The 27,726-nt window shown below is 44.2% G+C and overlaps 1 protein-coding gene across 1 annotated transcript; it reads right to left on the reverse strand.

Annotated features, from left to right (window-relative positions):
- Window positions 1-658: 658 nt before the first annotated feature.
- On the reverse strand, window positions 659-27,726 carry EGLN3 (egl-9 family hypoxia inducible factor 3). Its single transcript, XM_045802586.2, has 5 exons — window positions 27,054-27,726; window positions 7,093-7,212; window positions 5,374-5,510; window positions 3,574-3,647; window positions 659-2,342 (listed from the first exon to the last, which is right to left on the reverse strand). Exons 1-5 carry the CDS (start codon window positions 27,408-27,410, stop codon window positions 2,311-2,313), a joined length of 720 nt encoding a protein of 239 aa, XP_045658542.1. The 5' UTR covers window positions 27,411-27,726; the 3' UTR covers window positions 659-2,310.

Raw genomic sequence — 27,726 nt, forward strand, 5'->3', positions numbered from 1 at the left:
CAAAGAGAGAAGCAAAAAGCAGACACTATTACAGTTTTATTTTCTGGGTTCAATCTTCCAGGGCTCAGATTCAACCATGAGAAAAAATCCGTGCATTAAAAATTGATTTGGTATTTAGTTTATTAGTTTATAGGACCTTTGTCTGAAAGGAATAAGCAAGGCCCAAGAGGTCAGATCTTCTGGCAAGTCCAAATAGTGACTCAAGTGAAAGATACAAGACATACTATTGGAATGACATGATCTTCCTTCAAAATCTTGTCACTAGCATCCTCAGGACATTAATAACCATGGGAAAAACTTAGTGACAATCTTATGGGATATAAAATTCCTACTGAACAATGTTCTCTCCTTCTCTCTTAATGAAGTATTTTAAAATTGTTCCAAAGGAGGAATGGACTCTGTCCTATCTGAAGTTATTCTTATATTCCTCCTACAGTCCCAGGCTACTCAAGGGCAGAATTTTTCTTTGTTCAGTTTTCAGATTCATAGTGGTTAAAGACCTATTCCAACAGGGAAACAGACATGGAATGACACTATGACCAAAGCTTTCTAAAACTCTTAGCCTCAATCTGTAAGTCAATGAGAGAGAGGTGTACAAAAACTTCTAACAAGCCTTTTTTGCCAAAGATGGAGGAAATGAATCAAACCATGAAAACGCTAGGGTAGGAGAGCAGATTTATTCAACAAGTATTTACTGAGCCCTTCATGTGCCAGGCACTATTTTAGGTGCTGGGAATACATTCCGTTGATTAAAAACATACAAAAATCCCTGTCTTCATTGTGCTTACACTCTGCAGAAAGGATACAAGACAATAAACATAATAAATAAGTAAATTACATAGGAAGTTAGAAGGTGATAAGCACTATGAAAAAAATTGGGCAGTCGTGAGAATGAAGACAAGTCTTATCTGGGAATTTTCCAAAACCAGAAATGGAAAAAAAAAACAAAAAAAACCCAAGCTTCTTTCTTGGAAAGTGTATGTATCTATAAATGACAAAAGAATATATTTCTGGCTCTTTCGTGTTCATGGGATTTGTATGCAAGAAACTAAAGGGATTTAAAAATATGAAAATGGAATTGAAAACTAGGAAGACTAACTTTCATAAAATAGGTGCACAATACAGAATTTTTGAGGCAGTGGAACCTGCAGTAGTAGGACCTTCCACATTTCTGGTGAATTCCATCATTCTGGACACACTGCCAACCACAGGGGATCTGAGAATCAATTCTCTTGAAGAAAGGCTACTAGGGACAGAAAACATGGACAAACTCAAATAGCTTTCTGGGATTTTTTTGATTTATTTCCATTTCCTTTTTAAAATACAACACCCCATTTTTTGTTATTTTCTCATTCTGTTAAACAAGGGTGAGCTCATTAAAAAGGAAAACTGAAACATGAGAATGTCTACATTCCCAACCCCACTGCCATCTCAGACTGTCCAAGAGGCACACAGGTTTATCATGCAGAGGTTGTGGCCTCGGAACTACCTACCAGATGGGTTCTTTTCCCCTTGGATTGAAATTCAAATTCCATTTCAACAAAGTAACCCAAACAATTAAGGTCTAGTTTTTGCCTCTGGGGAATTAGGTTCTCCAAGTAAGAAGTGAAAATAAAAAAACAGATGGTAGATCATCTTTGACCAGAAAGCCCTATTTTCAGCAAAATGGGGCAGAGGCAGCAAGTCCAGGTTGTAGGACCAGGAAAAAAAAAAAAAGTGTCCACCCACAGGATACTTCTAAATTGATGACTGTGACAGCAGCCCTTTCTGGAGGTAATAATGTCATTAGGTCATGATAATTCTCCAAAAACCCCAAAAGCCCGGGATTAAGAGCATCTGGAAACTGCTCAGATGAGACAAATTTCTGTTTCCTGCTGTTAAGGCTTCACGGATGCCTCTCGGTGACATCTGTCGCCATTTTGTTTTTCTTTGCAAACCTCCTCCTTTCAAACCAGGAAGTGTACATAAAGTGCAGGTAAGATTCATTCCCTTGCCCATGCTTCCAGGATCTTGCGTTGATAGCCAATGTTACCAAATCTATCAGTTCAACCGCTGGCCAGCTAGGTCATCTGCAGGTATTTCTGGAGTTAGCAAATGAGTTCATCTGGCAAAGAGAGTGTCTGAAGGTGGATGCAGTCTTGGCAAGAAAACACAAAGTACCATACGTAAGACAGGGATGTGAATGATGCAAGCAGTAGGGGGGCTTCTTGTCACCGAGTCATGGAAGAGGCCATCTTTGGATCTCAACTCTTAAAGAGACCTCAGGAACCATTCCTAAAATGAATGAGGCCAGCGGATGTCAGAGCACGGTCAGTCTTCAGTGAGGGCAGATTCAGCTTTCCCTGGGTGGGGGACAGAAAAGAATTTAATAAAGAGGGTAAGGAGCCAGATCTGATGAGTTTAATGCCACAAATGGCATCAAAAAAGCCTCCAGTGAAAACTTCCCATCTTATAATACAAAGTTGAGCACAGTGCCCCCCCAACAGGACTTAGCACAATGTGTTTTCTTTGCTTTTCGATAGGAGTACAGTCCAAATGGGTAACAGGCAACACTACGTACACCTTTATTTCCATCTTAGATGAACTTTTAATATCCAACGACCACTGTGACTCTTCAAGAGAAGGATACAGTATGTAACATTTCCCACATATAGAGGCCAGAAATTTACCTTTCACGACCAACTTGGCAAGACCACTAGCAGGATAAGTGTTTCAATACGACATATTTTGGGGAATGCTGCCTTACAGCTGGAGGCAGGACAGGAACGGTGTTAAGGCTGGAGGGGACAGGACCAGCGTGAAGTCATATTCGGTTTGTACTATGTGAGCCCAGTGTTTGTAGAGAGAATCACAGTCACACCAATATCATACATCGACCATTACAGCTGGGCTCCATCGTATCCCCTGTGAAATGTGCCAAAATGGGGGGGGGCAAACCGAATGCTATGTTTGACAAATCTTACGTTTGACGGGTGAACGTTAGTGATAAAAAGTTGAGTAGTTACTGTCACACAATCGGTGGACATTCACGGGGGGGGGGGGGGGGGGGTGGTCCTTTGGATTTTTTCTGATTTCTCCAGCAGAGCTAAGGCCAGGGTTTCAGGATTCAGCCCATCAAGATGTCATTACCTATGAAGCTAAGCCACAGCCAAGACTGAACGGAGTACAGCTGACCCTGGAAATATGAGTTTGAACTGTATGGGTCCACTTCCACCCAATTTTTTTCCAATAAATACAGCGCAGTAGTGTAAGTGTATTTTCTCTTCCTAATGATTTTCTTAATAGCATTCTTTTCTCTAGCTTACGTTATTGTAATACGGTATATGATACATAGAACATACAAAATGTGTGTTGACTGTTTATGTTTAAGGCTTCCTGTCAACAGGAAGCAATTAGTAGTTAAGTGTTGGCAAGTCAAAAGGTATGTGCAGATTTTCAATGAGGGAGGGTCAGCACCCCTAACCCACCCTCGTTGTTCAAGGGTCAAGTACATGTTAGAATATATATACAAATGTTAAATAAAAATCATAGATTGACCCAATTAAAAGTCACAGAAAAATTTCAAACACCTACTTGTTAAATTCCTGAATTTCTTTTTGGCTTCTGCCCTTTCTTCAGCGTCAAAGTACCAAACGGTCATAGCATATCTGTGAAAGATAAGCAGATATAAGAAAAGAAGTTTAAAAATACTACCAAAAAATAAAAAATACTTACTATAAACCTCACACCAGCGTCATTCGTAAAGCCAACATTTAAAGTTTTCCCTATTATTAGAAGCCCTTCCCAATTTAAATTTAAAATAAACTTCTCTGGTTTCCATTCTATTTAAATGTAATAAAACACGTAAGGAATTCCAAGTATGCAGCAGGCATTATCCTGAGCAATGGGAATTCAAATGATCTTGTGAATAAATCTGCCTCTTTCTCAAGGAGCTCAGGCTCTCACAGGGAGGGGAGACAGGCAATTTAACAAATAACGTAACAGGTCAAGATGATCTTAGAAAGGACTAGAAGGGAGTCATTTTGCTCAAGACTTGAGGGACCCAAGGTGTTGGGGAGAAGAACACAGAGAAAAGGTGACAGTTGAGTAAAGCTTTGAAGAATAACTTATTTAAATGACAGGACACTTAAAGCTCTTGGCTTGCATTCTTTAGTTTTGGACACTGAGACAAAGATGCAACAGAATAATGATGCCCTCAAGCTTTCTACTGTGTTTCCATTAATTTGCTTTATCCCATCTATGGGATAGACTGTAATAGGAATCATTTCATGCATGAGTTTTCAAAAAGTTTCATTTTCTAATTATTATTAGCTACTGGAATTTCTATAGCCCTTGATTTTTTTCAAGGGCTTCCCATCAACATCTGCTAATGTTTCTCCTGTGACTTGGGTCATCAAGAGACTGGGGAATACCGAGGGAATTCTGGCATAAATGACAGGGGCCAATTATCGTACCCTATTAAACAAGCCACAACCAGGCTCTGGGCTTAGAATTAGTTACCTGTTCACCAAGGGCACATTCCAATTTGACATTTAATATGCAACTCTGTGTGGGGCTCAGATCTATGATTTCTGGAGGGGAACACCTATAAATCTTAAATACTTCACACATGTGATTCTAATTTAATTAGGCTCGTTAAGGTTCGGTCATTATCCTACCGATGTTCTCTCCCCCTGCCCCCAACTGCAATTCCCAGGTCAAGCTGCACCCTCACAGCACCGGGCCACCACCTGGTTTGGGCCATAAAACAAAGGGAATGCGAGGCATATTCCAAAATTAAGATTACATCAAGAGTTTCTAGATTAATACTAAACAAGTTTAATTGTTGAGTTACTCTGAAAATCTTCTCATGCTTGAACTAAAGAAGGGGCTTTTAAAAATCCCATTACTGGGACATGATGGGCACGTGGGCCCAAACCAATTTTAAGGGAAAGAAAGGGTAAAAAGGAAAAGAAGTCAGAACCAATTCCTCTCTCTTTTCTCAAGTTTCTCTCTCTGTTTGCAATAGGCAACTTGTAAACTCATCCAGAGTCAACCATCAGAATTCTTGACATGTGAGAGCCAACATTCTCTAGGGCTACCTGTTTCAACGTTAGATTTGTTTAAGGGAGGAGTGGCAAAAGAAGAGAAAAACACTACGGGAGATCCGGAATCCACTACGCTCACCTAATGGAAAACAATTTGTTAATAGTTCCAACTGACATTAGGTTTTGTAAAGAACCCTTTAACTGTGATCGCTTCCAAACAGGTTTGCTATCAGCTTTGGGGTGTGGTGCGTCCCTCCTATGCACAGGACACAAGTTGAGGGAATTCTCTGGGAACCGGGTCTTGTATAGAAGCTTCTCAGGAGGAAATCATGGCCCCGGCTATTACCTGGTCGCATAGGAAGGCTGTACTTCATGTGGGTTCCGGCGGTCTGACCAGAAGAACAAGAGTCTGTCAAAAATGGGCTCCACATCTGCTATGAATGATTTCCCTTCTGGAAATATCCGCAGGACCCCGCCATGTAGCTGAAGGCCACAAAGAAGATGGATTATTTCCTAGCCTCACACATAAGTAACTAACAATGGTATTTCTGCCTCATCTGGAAACAATGCCATCTTCCAACCTCACGTCCGGGTGTGTATTACTCCCGAAATTCTCTTCAACTTTACACCTTGTACTTCAGTTTATTTCAGACTTAGCTAGTCAATTCTCCTTATCCACCTCATTCGGAATGAAGCCTTCCTACCCCCAGTCATGAAACCCAGGGACACAAAATGGAATGCTCTTAGGTCCGATCGCACAAAAGTGTCAACATCTGACTGTTTTTGACTTACAAAAACCCACTGGCAATTTCCTAGGGTTCCATCGAATATTAAGAACGTCCAAGGCTAGTCATCACACATAGCATCCCCTTCAATTAGGATTTACAGCTTTGTTTTGAACTCCTCCAGCTCCTCTGTGATCACATCAGCTGGAAGTTACATGTTCTTTTTTCTCAACTCAGACTGCCTTATCTACACTTTTTAGTACATGCATCACCCTCTTCCTTGGATTTCTTTTTAAAAATATGTACACCCAAATCTCCTGCTGGGATAACCATATCAAGGTAGAATCCAGGCCTCACACATCAACGTCTCCGCACAGCACAATGCCTGGCATTAACAGGCACGCAAATATTTGTTGCATGATTTCATACTTCGTGATTTATTATCACTGACCTGATAACTTTACTCTCTTGCCTATAACACTACCTTTCAAGATTTTAATAGACAACTAAGGGATGTATCCAGTCATGTTACCAAATAGGGAGAAGAGACATCTGACTCACTGGTTTCCCAGGTTTTGTTTCCCTGATGCAAGATAAAACATCCTTATGCTTTAGGATGACCAGTTTCTGCCCCAATGAACAGGAAATGGAGAAGTAGAAGGTTCAAAAGCCAAATGAGCTTGAAAAGTTCTCTGACTTCTCAGACTCCTAAATCATCCTTAAGTTTCAGAAAGCATACAAATTCCAGACAAATGTCTGTAAGCGTGGAACCAGACTTCATATCTCTATCTATCTATATGTTCAAAAACACAAAAATAAGCCAGAAAGCCTTTGACATTCACAAACCATGGTGAGCCATGGCAAGCGGCCACCAACGAGACATATCACCCCGAGAGGACTGTGTGGGAAACCTCGCTTGGGGCCGGTTTTATATCCTACAGTTAGTTCTATTTTTGTGGAATTCTCTCAATGTCGCTGCTGGAAGGAAGAAATATATATCTCACTGCGCACTGAAAGTCCTATCAGCTCTGGATTAGACCGAAAAAAAAAACTGATCCCCATTCCCAAAATAGTAAATTACCTTCTCTTTATCAACCACCCTTCCTGGTAATGACCCTTCCTACAGCGCCCTCCCCTCCCCCCCTGCCAGATTAACTTCATATCCATTATTTTCATCTGGTCAAATTAAGTACTAACACCACAGTAGGAGACAAAAAGGAAATGGTGACGTAGAAAAGATTCATCCATGGGAACTACGAATTCCAAACCCTCCTCTAGGTCATCCGCATTCCTTCCCCAGAGTTTCTAGCCCGCATTCTACTCCCTTTTTCCCAGAGTACCTTGGCGTCCCAATTCTTGTTCAGATAGTAGATGCAGGTGATGCAGCGGCCATCGCCGTTGGGGTTGTCCACGTGTCGAACATAACCCGTCCCATTTCCTGGGTAGCAAGCCACCATTGCCTATGGAGAAATCCCAAGAAAGCTGGTTAACATTTCAGGCAGTAACCCAGCTACATCATCGTGAGGACACCCTACTTTTCTCCAATCCTCCTCTTGAAAAAGCAGGTTCTGGGGTCCCATCCTAGACCCACAAAATCAGACTCAGTAGGTAATGGAGGTTAGGGATTATGCCTGGTATAATAAGTGCTCCGGAATCACCAAATCACCCGCTGTCTTAGAACACTGGCTAAAGATCCTTGCATTGACAAAGAGATAGGAACCGATCACAAAGGAGGAAAAGATCAGACTTGCTGAATAAAATGCTTAAGACGGAAAGAAGAGGGAAAGGTCAGTTGGAAGGAAGGAAGCTGTGCCCCAACTTGTTACTACAGGCAGCACAACCACGTCCAATTCATAGAAAAAGCCACAGACACATCTTAGTACGTTTCTCAATGCTCATCTTTTTTTTTTTTTTTGAAAGATTTTTATTTTATTATTTATTCGACAGAGAGAGAGACAGCCAGCGAGAGAGGGAACACAAGCAGGGGGAGTGGGAGAGGAAGAAGCAGGCTCATAGCGGAGGAGCCTGATGTGGGGCTCGATCCCAGAACACTGGGATCACGCCCTGAGCCGAAGGCAGACGCTTTAACCGCTGTGCCACCCAGGCGCCCCTCAATGCTCATCTTCTTTCCCACTGATAACTTTCACATCAGGCAATAACCTGAAGCTCTCTTCCTTTGCCCAGGCACCACCTGTACCAGCCAGGTGGAGGAATAGAGCAGAAAGCCATACAAACATATCCTACTAAAAATTACTCTTAGAGAATTATTACTCACCCGGTCCCAAACCTCTAACTGTTCCATGGGAAAATTAGAGCAACGAGTAGAAAACAATGGGCAAAGCGCAAAAGCTAGTTCTCTTCACAGGACACTGTCTTATCTCTAAAATATTTTCATAGGGATGAGACATACGTAGGGAAGACACTGGAATTGGCAACATAAGATGAGGAAAGGGATCTTTCCCCTATTTTGTTGGCTGATGCATTCTTAGTGCCTACCCCAGTGCCTGCCACATGGAACGTGTCTGTTTAAAATCTCATTAAGTGAAAAAATTAGCAAATGGCTCTGTCCTCTAAAGGGTAAGTTTACATTCTACCTAGATCAATAGAGGTTTCTGTCATTTCATTTTAAGGATTTACTTATTTGAGAGAGAGAGCACAAGTTGGGGGGAGGAGCAGAAGAGAGAATCTCAAGCAGACTCCGTGCTGAGCATGCAGCACGACGGGAGGCTTGATCCCAGGACCCCAAGATCACGACCTGAACCAAAATCAAGAGTCAGATGCTTAACTGACTAAACCACCCAGGCGCTCCAAGATTTCTGTCATTTTTTAATTTTTTCTAAGATTTTATTTATTTATTTGAGAGAGAGAGTGAAAGAGAGAGAGCATGAACAGGGAGAGGGAGAAGCATATTCCCCTGCCAAGCGAGAGCCCGATGCAGGGCTCGATCCCAGGACTCCAGGATCATGACCTCAGCCGAAGGCAGACATGTAACTGACTGAGCCACCCAGGCGCCCCAAGATTTATGTCATTTTAAAAACCAATCTTCAAATGAACATGTAGTGATCCAGTTGGTATTTTCCCATCAAGGGCAGGGCTGTTTCGCTGGTAAAACGGTCAGTCAGGTGGAGGCCCAAACTCATGCACCAGCGGCTCAGTGATTCAGCTTTAGAGCTGTGGCTGCCAAGTCACTCCCAGCAGTAGCATGAAGACATGAACCAAGCATGTAGCTTCACACACACTGCATTCTGGAACAATACGGCTGGACAGTAGCTTGGCTTTACATGATCTTAACACTGAAGTCACCGTATCCCTCACGCGGCTATCAATCCCCATATCCTGCCTTTGAACATCTACAAGGTCAATGCAATGTCATATCTTGGAGCTGACATGAGGCTGTTGGCCTGAACCTCCTCCAGAAAGTGGAATTTTGAGGCCACTGCAATCAAGATTTAACAAATGATGGTACCACCAAGCAAAGCAGGGCTTGGAGAAAGCTGATTGGTAGCAGGCAGGAATGATGGGCCTGGCTGGGAAGAAGAGATAAATGAAGTCACCTATACTGACTAGGGAATAACTCATCCCTGGAAGCAGCTATTAGGATTATAAGAGCCACCACTGAGCCAATAATGAAAGTCACTTAAGCCACAAACAATTATAGGCTAGATTCCCTACCATCTCAGCCTCTCCCCACTGTGAAGCCCTGAAAAGAAGCAGCACTCCATCAATGCTATATAATCTTATATTCTTAAACAGCCCTACTCTGCGGAAAAGGTCAGTGGTCTGGATGCCTGCCATCTGGTTCACTCGGCAACTAATTGTGTGATCCCAGGCTTAGTTTCTCTTCTAGACAGAGGGGCATAGGCTGGAGGGCCTCCGAAGGTCTGAGACTCTAGCTAAGCAGCCACCCCAGAAGGAGCAACAGGGTTCTTCGGGGCGTTATGAAGCACCTGTCTGCATCAGAATTCAGTTTGCAGTAAATCCTGAAAAAATAGGTACGAACTCACAATAGTACGTCCTTTACAAATACCTGCATCTATAAAACACACCCACAGAAAAAGAGCTAGCACCTCCCAGGGACTCATTAGGACAAAACTCCGAAGTGTCAGCAAAGTAGCTGATTGCTTAGGGGAGGGAAACAGAGGGAATTTTTCTGGCCAGAGTGAATCCTCACCCTCTCTCCTGGTTTCTGAAGCCACAGCATCAAGTTTGAAACAATGGAAGGAAATTATTGTGGGCCTCAGTGGGCCTGTCGAAGCTACATAGGCCAATTTTATCAGTGTTTTCTGGACAAGAGCCATAGTAGATAGGTCTTGGCTTGGGCACGTTCCCAACTATTTGTTGGTCTCTGACACAGTCTAGAACCAGGAGGCTAAGGATGTGCTGAGAAGCAAGGCTCCCTTCAACAACCAGTCATGCATTTCTGTGCCAATGTGCGCACGGGACAGAAACAAACCCCGGAAATGGATCGGTTCAACTGCAGGGCTATCTAAGCCTCATCAAGCCTGGGAAGGGATTTATAACGTATAAAGGCGGAGAATGCTTCAGAACAGTAAGAACAGGGCCAGAGTGCTTGGATTATCGTGTGACCAACATGCCAAGCGGTAACACGGACACTGACCAGGAGGATGACTCATTTATTGCAGACTTTATTTGCCAAAACTTCCTGACTGGATTGATACTTGAAATTTATAGAAGTTTAAAAACAGATTAGTGTGGCCCATGATAGCACATACAATACAGCCCTAGAGTTGTGTTCTTGGGTGTGCAAAGTAATCCCCATGTCCCCTTATGCATTCACCATTTCCTCCTCCGACCCCGCCATGCTCCCCCAACACCCCCCACCACCACCCCTGGAGGCCTTTCCAGGGCTCTGCGGCAAAACGAAATGAGCGGAGGGACTTGCTCTAGACCAGAGATAGGTGCTGTAGACATCTAGGTGGCCACGTTCAGGCAGGGACTGTCTATGCATTCTTTGAAGATGCACACAGATACATAGACTCTTAACAGCCAAATCTAAGTAACAAAATCTGTTCCCCAAAAGCCACAGGTAGAAATGAAAACAGTGGTTCTGTTGCAGTTATCCCTGAGCTGGCTTCATAAGAAACCGTATCTCATCAATCCCAAAGGTAAGGCTGAAAAATGAAAGTTGAAGATGTCCATTCCAATGCCTACACGAATGCTCTTGACCGAAGCCAGCCACAGCTTGATTGCATGTATTAAACCATTTCCAAAAAGTGCCATCGGCCACTTCCGCTGTCCACTCAACAGTGATGATCACTTTAGACCCACAGGTGGGAAGGGGGTACATCTGCCCCATCGAGCCTCCAATTAGACCACTTCCCTAAGAACGATCAACAACCTAGACTTTTATAGAAACATACTTCACATCGCTCATGACTTTGAAGTCAGATTCACTATTATAACTTAGTCCTAAACAAGTTATAAAGTGGCCTTTTACATAAAATTTAACTTAGCAAATTAAAATATTAATCAACTCATTTTATTTGTAAAATTTGCAATCGATGTGAATCCATTTTAAAAAATGTGTCAAGAATAGCATACCTGCAAAGCTACCTGGTTGAGTGACCTTCAAACCCATATTTTGGTCCACTGCCAAATGCTAGACCCCTCTAACTGCTAGACAGAAATACCAGTCAGTCTTTGTAAGGATCTGCTTTGAATGATGAATGATCCTGAGCACAAGCATACTTTGAATAAAATGCAACCTAAGTACAGGATAGCCTGTACTTAACCTCTTCGTGCCTCAGTTTTTCTCATCGGTAAAATGGGTTTATGAGGATTAAAGGAGTTAATCCCTGTAAAATGCTGAGCACAAGGCCTGGCATACACTTAGCGCTGTTTCTTTAGCTATATATTGAGCTAGTCCCCTCCGCCAGGGCTTCTGAATGTCTCCCCTTTAGGGATCAGATTCTGCCTAAGTCTCTGTAGCTTCAAATCCAGGACTGGCAAACTCAAATAGCTTTTGGCGCTTCCAAGTAACATAAATGGTTGAAGCCAATCAGGAATATATGTGTCGGAGCTCTGGAGTGTGTGCTTTGCTGCCTACAACCGGGGAATCTGCTGACCTTTGCAACGAAGGCCCGGTGTTCCGAATCTTCAGATTTTAGGAGAGATACAGGCGACCAAACCAGATTTGCATGTAAACTCTCTTGAACGGTTTTTATCCCAATTTTTTAATCAGGGCCGTAAAAAAATACATCAGGCTGTACTCTGAGGTCACTGTCTGTGGTCCCCTAAGCAGTCAAGCTACTCTGGGACTGCTCCTGAGCTCCAGGTGGGCACTCCCCCACCCCCCACCCCTCTTCGCCTGGCTCAGATGCCTCCTGTCCAAAGGCACAGCCTCACCCTTCAATGCCATCCGCATTCCACGGGCCTCCTCCAGTCCTTCCCCCATGTCGGCTCTGGACAGGGTCCTTCCTCTCTCCACCATGAGACAATTAACTACATGGAGAACTTGATGTGTAAAGACTTGAGAAGAAATACAGGAGATCATGCACCTTCGTTAGCTTGGAAAACTAGCCAAGCAGCTGATCATAGTAGAAAAGGTGGAGTTCAAATTTTCTGGCTAGAAATGGGTCCAATTTATAGTTGGGTGACAACAGCCGAGACGGTAAACCTGCCAATTTTTCTCGGCAGCTGTGGGTTTGAGGAGCTGAAGGCTATATCCTCCCAGGGTCGTTTTTCTGGGTGCTTTGAGTTCAGCACATATTTTAGCGCACATATTTAATGGGGACAGTGAGCACGGCAGCCCTGGGGCTGTATACTTTATGTCCTATATTCACTGAGGAAGGGGGCCCCCACTGAGGCAGGGGTCCCATTTGGTATTTCGGGGTGTGGAGGGGGGTTGTCAGTCACTGCAATAAAGGCACTTGCTCTAAAATTGAAGTTCTCCTATTTAAAAAGAAAAACAAAAATTAGAAGTATTCGAACTGCTATATGCAGGTAAACCATTAGAAAGGCTAGAGAGACAAACTGGAATAAAGATAAATTAAGCCAAAATGTCATTTTCCATGATTTTCCATTTGGCTCTGACAAGGACTGAGAGAAGAGAACTACAAAAATCCTTTGCAAGGGCAAGGAACTTAAATCCAGAGGAAAAGGAAAGCAAACTGGGATTATTGCTTTAGGCTTTCCCCATCTTCCTTGTTCAGAGGTATGTGATCTTCAAGGATACCTTGTGGGACCCACTATTGTCACTTAAATTAAATTCCTAGTGTACAATATTCATAAGACATCTTTACAAGATAAAGGCAACTATGCAAAGCTTTCTCCAAGAGTTTCCAGAAAATGTCACTCTGCAAATTTCACACTGCTGCCAGTCCCATCCTTCATCTGAAATTGAACAAAAAAAAGCAAGCTCTCGAGGTGATGATGAACCGCTCACAAACATAAAAAGTGCTTTAGAACCTTTGACATTCACTCTAACTTCATCCAGGTCGGCATGAGGAAATTAGTTGTGGATAATGTAGGCACGTTGGAGAAGAAAGGAGGACACAGCAAACGGTCACGAGTTATCTTGGCATCTTGCTTGTTATCTATCTTGTTGGTAAAGAGCAAACCTAGCCATTTCCTTCCTTCTACTGCTTCTAGTTAAAGACTGATGTAACAAAATGAGGAAAAAATAGGAAATATGCTTTTGGTGGGCAATAACGGGAGCCTTGGCCAACTACCATGTTCCCCTTCCCAAAGTTTCAGTATCTGACCGGACAAATCAGGGCAGTCGGGAACACCAGACAGTTAAATACAGCTGCAAGGTAAGTAATCCTTTCAACACACCTCAAGTTGTTCGTTAAAATGTTTTCTGCAATTCTATTTCTACACTGAGGACCACATCTGCCTTCCTCATGTTCTAAATCCACACTAAAAATACCTCTTCCTGGAGCACCTGGGTGGCTCGGTCGATTAAGCAAAGCATCTGGCTCTTGATCTCAGCTCACATCTTGATCTCAGGGTCCTGAGTTCCAGCCCCACATTGGGCTCCACGCTGGTCGTGGAGCCTACTTTAAAAAAAAAAAAAAAAAAAAGCCTCTTCCTGAACCCAGAGCACTGCGACAGAAAACCTCACCTTCAATTTAGAGCAATAATCCTCATGCCCCCCGTGCATGAATTTTGCTGAAATCCAAGAGTTTGGTGATTCTGAAAATGAAAAGTAAGAAGGTCTAACTCAGTCTCAGCTGCTCTGGTGATGTGGGTCTACCCACCCCTTTCAGGTCAGGTGAAAGCATCGCGCCTGTGAAGGCAGGAATTTACCGTCTTCACTTGAAACCCTGTCCCCACGGAGACTTTTCCATCCGTGCCCGTGTTCTGCTCTACTGTGAATTTGGTCCTAGCTCTGGGATCATCCAAACACCACCAACGACCCAGACTCGAACCTTCGATTTAGTTTCTCCTGGCTCGGGGATGGCAGTCTTACCAGATGCCAAAGCCCCTTGGGGTTCTTCATTGAAGAGTTAGGCTCCCACCCCCACCCCAGAAATATGCACGCGCACACACGGGTCTGCATAAAATCACAGGGGTTCACAGGCCTGTAAAGTCTGACTGCACTAGATCAAGATTCTGTTCCAGGGAATCCTGCACTTCGTGCATGAACTTGAGTGAATCACCCTCCCTGGAGAAGCCATTGAAACTCTGTGAGGCCAAGAATTTAAGAAACTATTGTCATTCCTTTCTGAATTGTGGTTAATTCCTTTCTTGGAGAGGATTCAGCCAGAGCTCTGCAATTAAGCACAGTAAACAGGCCGGGGAACATCGACATATCAATACAGGCTGTTTGGGTTTGGAAAGGCGGCCCTTTCCCCGGAGGCCTGGCTCCCGGCCAGCAGGGTGACGGCTGAGTGACAGGGCTACGTGCGCTGCGTGAGGGTGGCAGCCAGCCCACACCCGAGCACACCGCAGGGCAGACTGCGGAGGGAACCGGCACAGGGCGGCCCTCCCCCAGCGCTACCCGAGTCACCAGAGAAATGTTTTGAATAAGGGCTTCCTTGCACTTATGAAATCAGCAAAAGTCAGCCAGACTCAGGGTGAAGGACATTAAGAGAGGCGTTTAACCATATCCTTTCCGAGGCCTTTCTCTATATTGTAACAGCTGCTGTTTCCTGAGGACCTAGGTAGCCAGGTGGCACTTTGGGGAGGCGCTTTCCACATACCATCCCATTTCATTTCCTGATGGTGGGGAAGGTGAGCAGCAGCCATCTGCCCGGAGTCTCCCTGCTCACAAGTTCTCAGGAGAATTCATTAATCGCCCCCCCTCAACCTCCAAGGTACCTTCTTTGTATAGAAAAACAAATTCATGAGTAATCCTTAAGGCAATATGGGGGTAGGGACTCACAATATTTAACTTCTTTTAATGTGAGAAATAGTCTTATCAGAAAAACAAAACTTGACCTGCAGCTCTCAGAAAGGCTCTGAGCGTAAGAGAAAAACAAGAATGTTTGTGGTTGCAGGACTGTCAGAAAATTAAGTGTGGTTGTCCTTAAATTCTCATCTGCCATGAATCCTCAAACATGTAAAGGGAATCCATAACTCAAATATAATTGGTTAAGACAAGATTTTATAAATGGGTAATAAAAAAAAAAGTTACCAGTCAAAACACATCATGAAAAACGCCTTGAGACAATCTTCTTAAGCTAAGAAAAACCAGGCAAACACTTTACCTGCAATTCTCTAGGGACACTGCAACTATGCTGGAAAAAATAAAGTCAGAAAACTTTCTAGGAAGCCAGATCGTATATTTACATGTGCCCTTCAGCGCCTGGAAAAATATAACTGTTCAATGAAAGACATGACACACACAAAATCAGTTGGAATTAGAACTTGTGACATTCAGGAGACGCATTGGTTTACTGAACAAATATTTGTATAGTGCTTTACTACGCGCCTGACACTGTTCTAGGGGATTCATGAATATTCCCACATTCAATATTCAGAAATATCCCCATAAGGCAGGAGCCATCCTTATATCCATTTTACAGATGGGGAAACTGAGGCACCAGGCGGTTCGGTCCCTTGCCTTCTCGAACCCAGTTAGTCTCGCTACAGAGTGTGACGCCTCCATCATCACGCCACGCTTCGTCAGCACTGCTGACCTAATGTCTAACATGAACCAAGTCATCCACTTTGGGGGGAACGGAGATCTTCAGTTCTACTTGAAGTATTTGAATCCCTCTCACCCTTGCCTAGCACCCTTTCCATAATCGTAGAAAACTATAAAGTGCAAAAAAAAAAAAAAAGACAAAAATATGAAAAAGAAGTGCTTGGTATTAAGTCTGTGACAGAAAGCTCCAAGGTGCTGGTGGAGGGGGAAGGGCAGTTAAGAAAAAGCACAGGGCAAAGGGGACTGACTCAGTCCTGGCAAAAAGGACCAGCCGTCCACACGGTCTTTGCTTCAGATACTCCCGCTGCAGGGCAGACTCTCTCCTCTCTGAACGCTCCGCAGCCCCAGCGCAGCCCACATCTGCTTTGGATGCAATCGCTCAACAATTAGCCCAGGTCATCCCCAGGCTGCTCTTCCCAGGCCCAGGTTCTATGGGAGGAAGTCGGCGCCTCGGGATCTTTCCTTGTTAGCTCAGGTCAACACCAGCCAAGGTTTTCACACTCATTTCAAAGTCAGAAGATAAATGACCGATGAAGAAAAAAATGTCAAGGAAATACAAAGTGTTTTTGTAAAAGGAGCAGCACCTGGTAAATGCAAAGGAATGCCAGAGATGAGATAAATTGTCCTTACTCACGTGCAAAGCTTGCTCAGGAGACAAGGCCAGGAGGACCGTGTTAACTGGAATTCACTGTATACAGAACGTTCTAAAAATCACGTTAACTAGAATACCCTGGATACAGACCCACTGAGGCTGAGAGGAGGGGTGAGATCCAGAAGAGTAACTTAGAGGAGTAGAAAGTAAAAGTCTCCTCTAAGAGCAAAGCATAAACTATTTCGGGGAGCAGCAAGGGGACTAGAAATAAAGGAGTGGCAGGCTCTGAATTTGGGGGACAGGGATCATTAATGTAGGTGTCCCCATGCTCTTCCAAGATATATACAAAGCCCCATTTTACAAACAGAGGGTGACCCAAAGTAACTCATGGAACGTTATAGAACTAACGTGGTCTTTCCACCACTAAACACTGTTTCTAAAATACCAGGAAGCATCTGTGAACTGAAAACACGTCCTCTTATTTCCAGAGCAACCACTTCAACTCCAAGATCAAGCAACAAGGCTGATTCTCAGATGCCTCTCCTGGCTTATCAAATACAGACTCAAACCTTAAACTGAAAAATCAAAGGCCTCCATGCAGACGTCAGAAAAGGCCAAGCAGCAGCTACTCTCCACCCTTCTCCAGGTCCTATCACTGACTCCCATCGAGCTGGATTTGGTTGTCAGCGTTCCTCCCCACCCTCAAAGGGCTCCTCATCTCCGCCTTCTCAGGTCTCCCAGTGGGCAGCCATCGACCCGGGAGGCCAGAGACCACCTTAGGCTTCTGTGTGGGATTCACAGGGAGCACATGATAGCACATAACCAAAGCAGGCTGCGCTTCCGGTTCATGCTCATCCAAAATCACGAGGCTCCTGTCCCCTTCCTCCCGGTGCCCTCAGCTCACGTGCTTGCGAGACTGTTGGGCACGTGGAGGGCGGCAACACCCTCCAGTCATTAACAAAGATTCTTCCTTCCCCCTCCATTTAACGTGAACGGGAGCGGGTCGGTTCCCAACTGCGTTCCAATTCTGGCTCTAGAAAATTCAAGCTTCCTGATACAAATGTCTTAACACGTTAACAGGTGGTAGGTTTTTCTCAAAAATCTCCCAAAAAACTTCACATGCTTGTATGTTCTCGTATTAGCAATGAAGAAACTCAGATCTGAGCAAACGACTGCGCTCTGATTTTCTTGCTAACTGAGGAAGTGTGGGAAGATACAGCACCACCCTTGTTTAGCCTCCTCTTTTTCATTTTACTCGGGGTTTCTCAAACTTCAGCATGTGTGAGAATCACCTGGAAGACTCCGAGCTTCCGATTCATGGGGTTTGGGGAGAGGCACAAGAACCTGCCCTTACGGCAAGTTTCTAGACAACGCTGATGCCGCTGGTCCAATAACCCCACTTTGAGAACCATGGCTATTCTGTTGCTACTTTGCGCAATGCCTCACCCTAGATGATAAAAGACAGTAATCAGTCAACCGCGCTGGAGACTTTGGGGAGGGTGGCGGGTAGACGGAGAGGCGGTGGGTACGGCGGCAAGTGAGAGGAATTCCTCAGGCAGTTTCTGGCACAGGCGTGGCCGTGTGACTCCTAAAGCTGGCAGGACACATTCCAGTTGCAACGCAGCATCGCTGAGGATTACTGTCGTGTCAGCGCTGGAGTGTGAGCGCTGGTGGGAGTCTCTTCGGAACCAAGTATGAAGCACTGAGAGCACCTATTTGCCCTCTCAGATGGAAAGTCAGTCTCAATTTTCACTTAATTCCCTATTATCCCGGAGATGGATAAATATTGTATCCATGGTACAGATGAGGAAAGCAAGGCTCAGAAAACGGACTTGCCCAAGATCACAGCGAGATGAACTAAAATGTAAAATGCCCATCCTAGGGCCTAGTGGTAGGTACCAAATAAATTAAATTAAAATATAAAAATAAAAATCCGGGGCGCCTGGGTGGCACAGCGGTTAAGCGTCTGCCTTCAGCTCAGGGCGTGATCCCGGCGTCATGGGATCGAGCCCCACATCAGGCTCTTCCGCTGTGAGCCTGCTTCTTCCTCTCCCACTCCCCCTGCTTGTGTTCCCTCTCTCGCTGGCTGTCTCTATCTCTGTCTGATAAATAAATAAAATCTTTAAAAAAAAATAAAAATAAAAATAAAAATCCATCTCATTCATGTGAAGAAGTGGAGATGGAGGTCCTGAGACACCACTTGCCAGAACCAGGATCAGAGGCCGGGGTGTAAGCTCAATGCTCCTCGGTTTTCTCGCTTCCCTGCGCCAGACCCGTTTGTATGAGCTGCCGGGACCCAGGCGTGACGTGCGTACCTTCTGGGGCCAAGAATAAAATTTCACAACTGAGAAAAAGAAACCTCATAAAGCCAAAGCCTTGTCTTTGAGATGCTCCTTCATAGCATGTTAATATAATAAAATATTTAAACACTTTGACATCAAATTAGGGGCCACACTGCAAAATCTTTTTTTCACCTAACAAAATATTTATAGCTTTTTTGACACCGTGACATCCTTTGAAATCAAAGTTCCTTTTGAAGATGAAGTTAAGCCAAGCACCTGTGAATAGTAAGAGACTATTCCAAGGCACCAAAAGTATATATCAAGCTTAACAGTCTCTGCCTTCAAGGAATTTATAAGTAAATGGAGGGTAAGGTAAGTAAGTAAATATAGATACATATGTATGTAGCAGGGAGGCTCGGACTGAGCTACCCAGAGAGCTCTGGGAAGCAGAAGCAAAGGCTGCGTGGAGAAGGCACTAAGATTCTGAAGAGAGGAAGACAATAGGAAGTTCAGTGTGCCTGGCAAATCACCTTCTAGCATTTCAGGGAGCGGGAGGGAAGGAAGTGGGCCAGCAGGAGATTAAGTGTGGAAGGGTCAAATGGGTTCAGACACGGAGGGCCTGAAGCCACATGGTAAGGAGTTCGCAGCACAGACGGCAGACACTGGGATGAGAGCATTGGGTTTGATGAAAGCATGGAGACGACATGATTAGTGTTGGGTTTTGGACTACTTACATTCTGGCAAAATCATTCAAATGGATCACAGGGAGAACAAGAAACAAATGCAGGTGATTTATGGTTAAAATAAGTCTCTTTAAAATAATTCCCTCCTCAGGGATTCCTACTATGAAAACAAAACAAAATTTAAAGGGAAAAAAAAAAGAGACAAAACCTGAGGTTCCACAGTGAACCTAAAACGAAACAAAAACAAAAATCCAAAACAGTCCCAAAATAGGCCAAATCTGAACCAATAATATTACATGTTCCTTCCTGAATATTCGATATTCTGTGCTTTAAAAAGGTTTTATTTAGGGACGTCTGGCTGGCTCAGTGGGTAGAGCATGGGACTCTTGATCTTGGGGTTGTGAGTGTGAGCCCCACACTGGGTGTAGAGAGTCCTAAAAAAATAAAATCTTAAAAGAAATAATTTAATAATTAAAATTAAGAATAAAAGACAAATAAAAAGGTTTTGTTTATCCACCCATTCCAGTCATTCCAATTAACCTGCAAAACAGTATGAATCCAAAAGAAGCCATCCAAAAAAGCCCAAAAGCACACACACAAAAATAACTGTCAGTTCTGTGTGGGGTACAGAGCTCTCGGAGTAACAGTCCCTCAGGTTTAACTAGAAAGATGGGGAGAAAGTGGAGGGGGCGTGGAAGGAGGGGCCCAGGCAGAATGTTCGTTCTATGCGTTGTCTGGAGAACACAGAGCAAGCAAAGAAGTTCGGACTAATTCAAACCGCATGTCCTTACTACCTCCAAGCAATGCTCTGAAGAGTATTATCCTGAACACTTCCAAACAACTTCACGCTCCCCCAGCAGAGCCAAAAATAGATGTCACTGACACCTGGACTTGAGTTTGTCATTTTGTTTTCTTCCCAGTGAAAAAATAACCAAGACTCCCATCATATTCTTTGATCCTTTGCATCTTGGAGCTTTTCTTTATATGGTAATAGCATTTTGGCCTCATTTTGGAAGGAAAAATAATATTTAGTATGAAATAGGCACATTTTTTCCAGAACTTGAGAAACACTGATAACTCTGTCTCCTGAAGGATAAAAAACTGGAATAGCCTAATAAGGAGGTATTAACATGGCACAGAACTTGAGGGACACTTACTGAGGAGGTACCGAATGCATCCAGTCCAAGATCTGAAAGCCTGCATTATCCGACTGTACATCCCCATGTCCGTACACCCCCATGTCCGTAAGGCTGGGATCGAGTTGGGGGAGGGGGTGAAAAATATAACCCTCAGTCACACTCCCAGCTCACCACACCAAGAATAGGAATGTAACCCACAAATCAAGATCAAAAGAAGATACAAAATTAAGGTAAGTGCCACCCTGGTTTAAGATTGAAATAATCGAGGGAAACGGGGTATAAATTCTATGTATAATGAACCAAGCTAACTAATCTCGCTTGGCAAACAGACACATGGCTCTGAATCAGAGCCAAATCAACGGCTCCTGGCCACCTGCCAAAACCGAATTCCTTAGTCTGGCATCATAAAATGATTTGTCTGTCGCATTTACAATTCCAGTGCCTCTGGATTCCACTACCCGCTGGGCACCCCTGGCAGGAGCCCAGCAGAATACATCTGAACTATCATTACCGTCAGAACGTCAGCATTTGACAAACACTAGAGAAAAATGACACCCATTTCTTAGAGCAATATTAGTTAACTACAAAGTGATACTACAAAGAACGGTCAAATCTGTTGCTGTAATAATTAACAAAGAATGAATAACCTTCTCCATAGTGCTAACCTGCAAGCTGCTTCCTGGGTGCTCAATAGACTTGGGTCAAAATGTCACTTAATGTACCCAAGGCCACAAAGGCGTGTCAGAGGCAGAGGTCTTGCCAAACTGAGTAAACGTGGCCCACAGGCAAGGTCCTCCACGTTTTATCCTGAAGGGCACAATACTGGGGTGCTAGGAGATGCTTCTCATACGTGCTCTGCTTGTTATGGGTTAAACTCCACCCCACCTTTGAGCTTCAGCAGAAAAATCTTCCATACATGGTATGTTTTCAGAACGGAGTTGTAACATGCAAGGCTGCTTGTTATTTACAAATTTGAAATTTTTCTAGCCAGAGTCAGGATACACGAAGGAATTTACAAATTTTGCTTGAGCTGAGCAAGGTCAGAAAGGAAAATAATTCATGACACCCAAAAGTCGAATGCACTTAATTCCACCTAAGGGTGTTTATCAATCTTAAGTCATCACTACATTCAAAATTCCCAAATCACATGCTGATGTGGTTGAATTAACTGAAAGACCCTGTCTCCTAGTCTGACTCAGGAAGCAAGCCCCTCTCTAAAGCACCTTCCTTTGCTCAGGCCCAAGACACACCCCAATCCCTTCTCGAAGGCTTGCGTAAGACCTCATCTCTCCAAATATAAAAACACCTTACCTGCTGAGTGATTGACGGGCTTGATGGGTGTGATTTCCCATACCTCTCTAGCTCTAAAGACCTGTGTTATTAAAGGTCTGTGTATTTTTGGTCACTTATTTTAAGTATATTTTGGTCACTTCTCATTTTAAGTAAACAGAGAAATTGCTGAAAGCCCAAAAAAGAGAAAACAAACATGACAAATCATTGTACAAGGGGACTGTTTAACCAGAAAAAAGGAAAGCAAAGTTGGTGACAACTATCTCACCCCACTCTGTTTTCAGCATACTTCTTCTTTAGGTAGTTTTATAATCGCTTTCCACCTCCCTTTGCCTGTCCGTGTACAGGTCCACTGCAGTGCAAGGCATTTAATTATTAGTGAATAAATAAATTAAACTGATACCTGTTGATCTGCCACTTCACTGCAAGCAGATAAGGTATGGTGGAGTGGCCAGGGGCCCAAAATTGAGCAAAAGAAACTATAAGGTAAACACACACACACACACACACACACACCACACACACACACCCTACTGTCTTCTCCTTGCTCCTAAGTGTCATTCAACAAAATAGCCCAAAAACATTATGAAAACTCACCCAATGGGGAAACCTGCTTCCCGGTCACTGAGGTTGTATCCTATAAATTATTTCCTTGAATTAATATCCTTCCTCCAGGAACTAAATTATTTTTAAAAACAAAACCTTTTCTAGAAATTCCTCACATTCTTACAAGAAGATATTCCAGTGCTTCAAACTCAGTGTCTCCTCCCCCTAAAATATCTTATTCACAGATAGACTTTTAAGATCGTAATTACAGAGACACTGTGCATGGTGTCTAGTCCTCAAAACACCATGCTCTAAGAACTGGACCTTTCGTCGGCCCTGGCAACTGTGGTTTCATATGATTCTACATTCCCACTACCACTCTCAACCCAGGCTGACAGGTCCCCTGGACCAAGGTGAAACCATCAGACTTTACTCCAGAGAATGAAAACAGGGATTCTGGAATGTTAGTCAAGGCTCTGTGGCTGAGGTGGCCATTGTGAGGCAGCCATCTTGAGCCATATGCATGGAGGGGCGGCCAAAGCTAGATGGTAAGCAGATTGGGGTTGAAATCAAGTGCACACGCAGACGAGCAAAGATGAGGGCCATAAAGCTCTGGAGGAAACAACTACCACACCAGCTGTCCTTCGGACTTTCGGGTTCCTAGTTCATGGCCCCAGTCTTCTATGAACCCTGATTGCATTTCCTGCACTTGGGTCCTAAGACATATCCTGATCTTTGAAGTATATTAGGCCATTTTTGCTTAAAGTAGCTTGCAACCATGATAAGCTCCCTTGAGTAAAAGATATTTCCAATATCACATGAGAAGGGTGGGCTCAGCAGCAGAGGAACAAGCCCACCACCTTGCAACACACTTTCTTTTATTCATAACTTCTTGCTGTGTCATCTTTTGTCTGTGCTGCCTCGCGAGGACTGATGCATCTGTTCACAATACAACTGTCCAGAACTACTCCAGTCAGGGAGCCTAACAACCAACCCTGTTACCAAATACTTTTCCTGCACAACAGTAGGAAAACGTTAGCCCAGCGCTCCGCTTTCTTCTTCAGTGTTTGGGTTCTGCCTTTTTGCTGTTTTAAGCTTGAGAATTAGTCGAGTGGGAACTACAGGATCCTATAATTCGAAAGTACATGGGAAAGGAAACTCTAGGAGGCAGGGATTATGCCTGTTTACCTTGGTATCCGCAGCCCCTACGCAGTACCCCACACAGAGCGAGCGCCACTGCACAAATCAAAGGACGACAAAGGAGAACAGTCAAGAACACGAACTCTGGAGTCAGATCTGGGTTGGAATTCTAAATCTTCTGCTTACAGCCTTGTAACATTCAGAGGAGCACAGAATTCCGCTGAGAATTTTATGTACGTTATCTTATTTAATGCTCCTTCCCCCAGAAAGCTTTAAGGTATTATTACCCCTCGTTTTACACTTGGTGAAAAGTAAGCAACTTACCTGAGGCCACAAAGTTCCTGAGCTGGAGCCTAAGCCCCTAACAACCTAGGATAAACGGCTGTTTACCACTCACTTTGTGACCTTGGGGAAATGATTTAATCACTCAATTTGCTGAAGATTGTGGTTCTGAAGACTAAATCAGATAGACAGTGTTTATAAAGTGCTTAGCACAGTGCCAGACGGGCAAAATGCTCAATAAAAAGTAGTTATTGTTCTTAAAGTTACTAAATAGTGAGCCTTCAGTGAGATGCTTCAAGCAGGAGAACATTTGGTTCCATAAATTACACGTTCTCTGGAAAACAGCCATTTCCAAGATCTAGGCAGCCAAAGCAAAAGGAGCAAATTATGACCAATATTTATCTTGGATATGGTCTAAATTCTCCAAAAGGGAGTTATAGATAAGAAATCTCTTGATAGCCTGAAAGCAATGACCATGCTTGCAGTTAGGGGGCGCCATGCTGCTGTGCATTTTAGGAAACCACTTCCCAAAGGGTCTCCAGCACCCTTGGATTTTTTCCCAACAAAGTGGAGAAAGATAAATTCTGACTGGTAACAACTTTTTTGGCACGAAGAGGGGAAGCCTTTAATATTTCTTTCCATTCTCTTTCACAATTTCAACTTTAGGTCCAACATATATATTTCTATTTTATTCCCAATGCCTTTGCTTTTGCTTTTGCTTCACTGAGATAAAGGGCATTCTTGCATTATCCGATTACCTTTAAAAGTCCAAGGAAAAAAAGTATTTAATTAGGATGATCGGGTTAATAGACATAACCCCAAGAAATATCTAAAAAACAACTGGTCTAAAACAAATGTATAAATTGGCGATCATTGAAAATGGGTCATAGGAGGATAATTCATTACACTCACCTCTGTACCTCACATACATGTTTGAAATTTTCCATAATAACCCATGACAAATAAATTTTGAAAATAAATGTACACATTCTACCTTTTCTACTGAAAACCTACTTGGAGGGTGCGGCAGGAAACTTGGTTTATATCACAGCTCTGGGAAGGTGGAGTAAGGCACTCAGTTTAGGGAAGAGAAGAAAGTTAAACTAACATGAAACTAATATAAATCACTTAGAGAAATGCTTTAATAAGACCCAAGGCCACAGAGCTAAGGAGAACTGTATAACAGGCAACTCAAACTTTTTATTTTTGACTCTAATAATTGTTTGCTCAAGCCTGGTTTTACATTTGGCTCCAGTTGACCACGGAATATCCCAACCTAGAGGTGATTTTTCTAAAGGACGGGAATGAAGAGCTTTGTGCCAAAACAACCAAAGAAAAGCTGGAGATCTAGGTATGGACAGAAGATGCACTTCTCTTTTCAATTCAGTTACCTTCTGAAAGGGTTAACTGAGAAGTTATTTGTTCTACCCGGAAGATAATCTATAACTGAAGAATCTTATCTAGAGATCTTTCTTTTTCCTCACCCAGACGTACACAGTGTTTCTCATTCAATTTGTCGAGTCCAATTCTAGCCTACAACCCTACCACGGACAGTCCTTTAAGTCAAAGGTAAACACAAATACTTAACTTTCAAATTTGTTAGTGACATCTTCCTACCAATTAATTCTGACCTCCCTCTGAGCAAATTAGGTTTCTAGAAGGCTGGGGGTAACATTCTTAGCACCTGAGTTGAAATGAAACTTGAAAAACTGATAAGCCATCTGCTCTTCCAGATTGAAGCAACAAGCACTACTGTAACACTGAGGCTAGCCCTTCCCCCCTGCCATTCCCACCCCGGGGAGGCAAGGTCACTCGGCGCAAAAACAAAACTAACCAAGACAAATGGCTTTCTAATCACCCAAATGATAAAAAGAGGAAAGAAACACTTCAACGTCAATCTTTTACAGAGTCCAGGTAACTGAATTTTCCCCAAATCAAAATAAAATTTAGAAAGCAGCATTTTCTCCCAAGATTTACTTTATTTGTGTCTGATTAGTAAGTGTTCTCAGACATTTTATTCATCTCCCCCTGGCTTGAAAGGCATGCAGCAATGTCTTTTCTCCCCTACACTGTTCCCCCACTCCAACCTCTTCCTTTCTACACATTTCCAGTCTTCACTACTTGCCCTTTATTACAAGTGTCCCCTGAGTCTATGAGACAAATGAGACGATAATGGTATGATTTATCAAAGGGTCAATCTCGAACTGAGAAATACTACATGTCTTATTAAAGAATGGTGCACCTTTCTCCTCATGGTAGGATGCGCTGCCTCGCTGTGTTCAAGGAAAAGTTTTCTACAGCTCCGAGTGCCCCTTGACCAGTCCGCAATAAAAGTGCAAATCACTCAGAACTGCCACTGGAAAATTATGATTTGTGGGAAAGACTGAGTAGCTGGACTATCCCAAAGTAATGTACATGGACCAACATCGTGGTACTCCATGTTCCCACAGTCCTGCCAATCTACCTGGAAGTGTTTCCAAGATAAATTACCACCCAGGGAGTCACTTCTGGCTGGGTGAACAAAAACCTGGTTTCTTTCCAGAGGTACTTGACTACCTTCTCCCCATCACTTCACTAGTTGCTTTTAGTGGGTCTGATAGCTAGGAAAGGGAAGGTGGTGGTGTAGGGCTCAGCACCGGGAGAGAATTTTCTAATCTCTAACAAGCCAAGGGTGCCGCTCAAAAGTGAAAAGCAGCTTTACTCTTTCACAGGTCAGACTTTCTTCACACCTGCTAAACCCCACACCCCGCATCCCACACTGAGAAATCACAACTGTCTCCAGAATTCCTGAAGTTTTTTTTTTTTCTTTAAGGAATAGCCTCTGAACACAACTAAGTATAATAGGTGACTTTAAAGTGGCCATTTAATATCATGAATTCACACGTGTCTCAGATCATACGCAATGTTTCCAATAACCTGTCCCTCATCCGGACGTTTGAGAACCTTCACGTATTAAAATCAGACCAAGAAAAACCACAGCTTGTCCGGTTCGTACCACCCACCGGACCCATTATTTCAGTTAACAGAAGGTCATGGTAATGATACACCTGAGTCCCTTAGCACGGATTTTAGCTCGGAGGAGGGGTGGGGGAGGGGGAGCCAGACCGACTGCTCGCTTCTCGGTGAAAAACTAAAGTTCACTTGCAGCCCTGCGAAGGCAACAGACAACGGGCTCCGACTGTCCCCAGTCCCCGCGGGCTACAGCGGCGGCGGGGAGCCCCCGCGCGTCCTACCTTGGACCTTTCCTTGACGTAGTATTTGCCCAGCCGGCTCCCGCAGTACAGGACAAGCCTGTCGATGAGGGACAGGAGGAAGCTGATGGCCTCGCAGCCCTCCTCGTTGCCCCCGATCCACGTGATCTGGTCGCCCCGCAGGTGCCGCTTGGAGACTCCGGCGCGCGGCCCAGCCAACTGGCCGTCCCGCAGGGCGCCGTTGCAGTGCAGCTGCTTGACGCGTTCCAGAACGCAGTCGCCCACCACCTCGCCGAGGAAGTTGTCCAGGTAGCAGAAGCCGACCTCGTGCAGACAGGGCACGATGTACTCCAGGGCGATTTTCTCCAGATCCAGCCTCATGATGTGTCCCAGGGGCATCTCGCCCTCAGAGCCGAGCTCGGGGATCCCCAGCGTGCACTGAGACCCGGAGCGACCGACGCGCGCGCGCAGCCGAGGCGCGGGGAGCGTGGCCCGGGGTTCAGCTACCTGCGGCGGCCACCGTCCCCGAGCCGCCGCCGCGCCAGGGAGAGGGGAAAGTTGCTCGAAACTCTGGGAGGAGGAGCCCTTCAGAGACCAGTGGGAGTTGCGCGGGGCTCCACGGCCCGGCGCCGGACTAGCTCAGTGAGGAGTCGGAGGGCCCCTTTTGGAGATGCGGAGCCACCACTGGTGCCGCGGCGGCCCCAGGCGGGGAGAG

The sequence above is a fragment of the Ursus americanus genome, chromosome 35, assembly GCF_024610735.1.
Source record: "Ursus americanus isolate L20-20 chromosome 35, mUrsAme1.1.p, whole genome shotgun sequence".
Taxonomy (NCBI): domain Eukaryota; kingdom Metazoa; phylum Chordata; class Mammalia; order Carnivora; family Ursidae; genus Ursus; species Ursus americanus.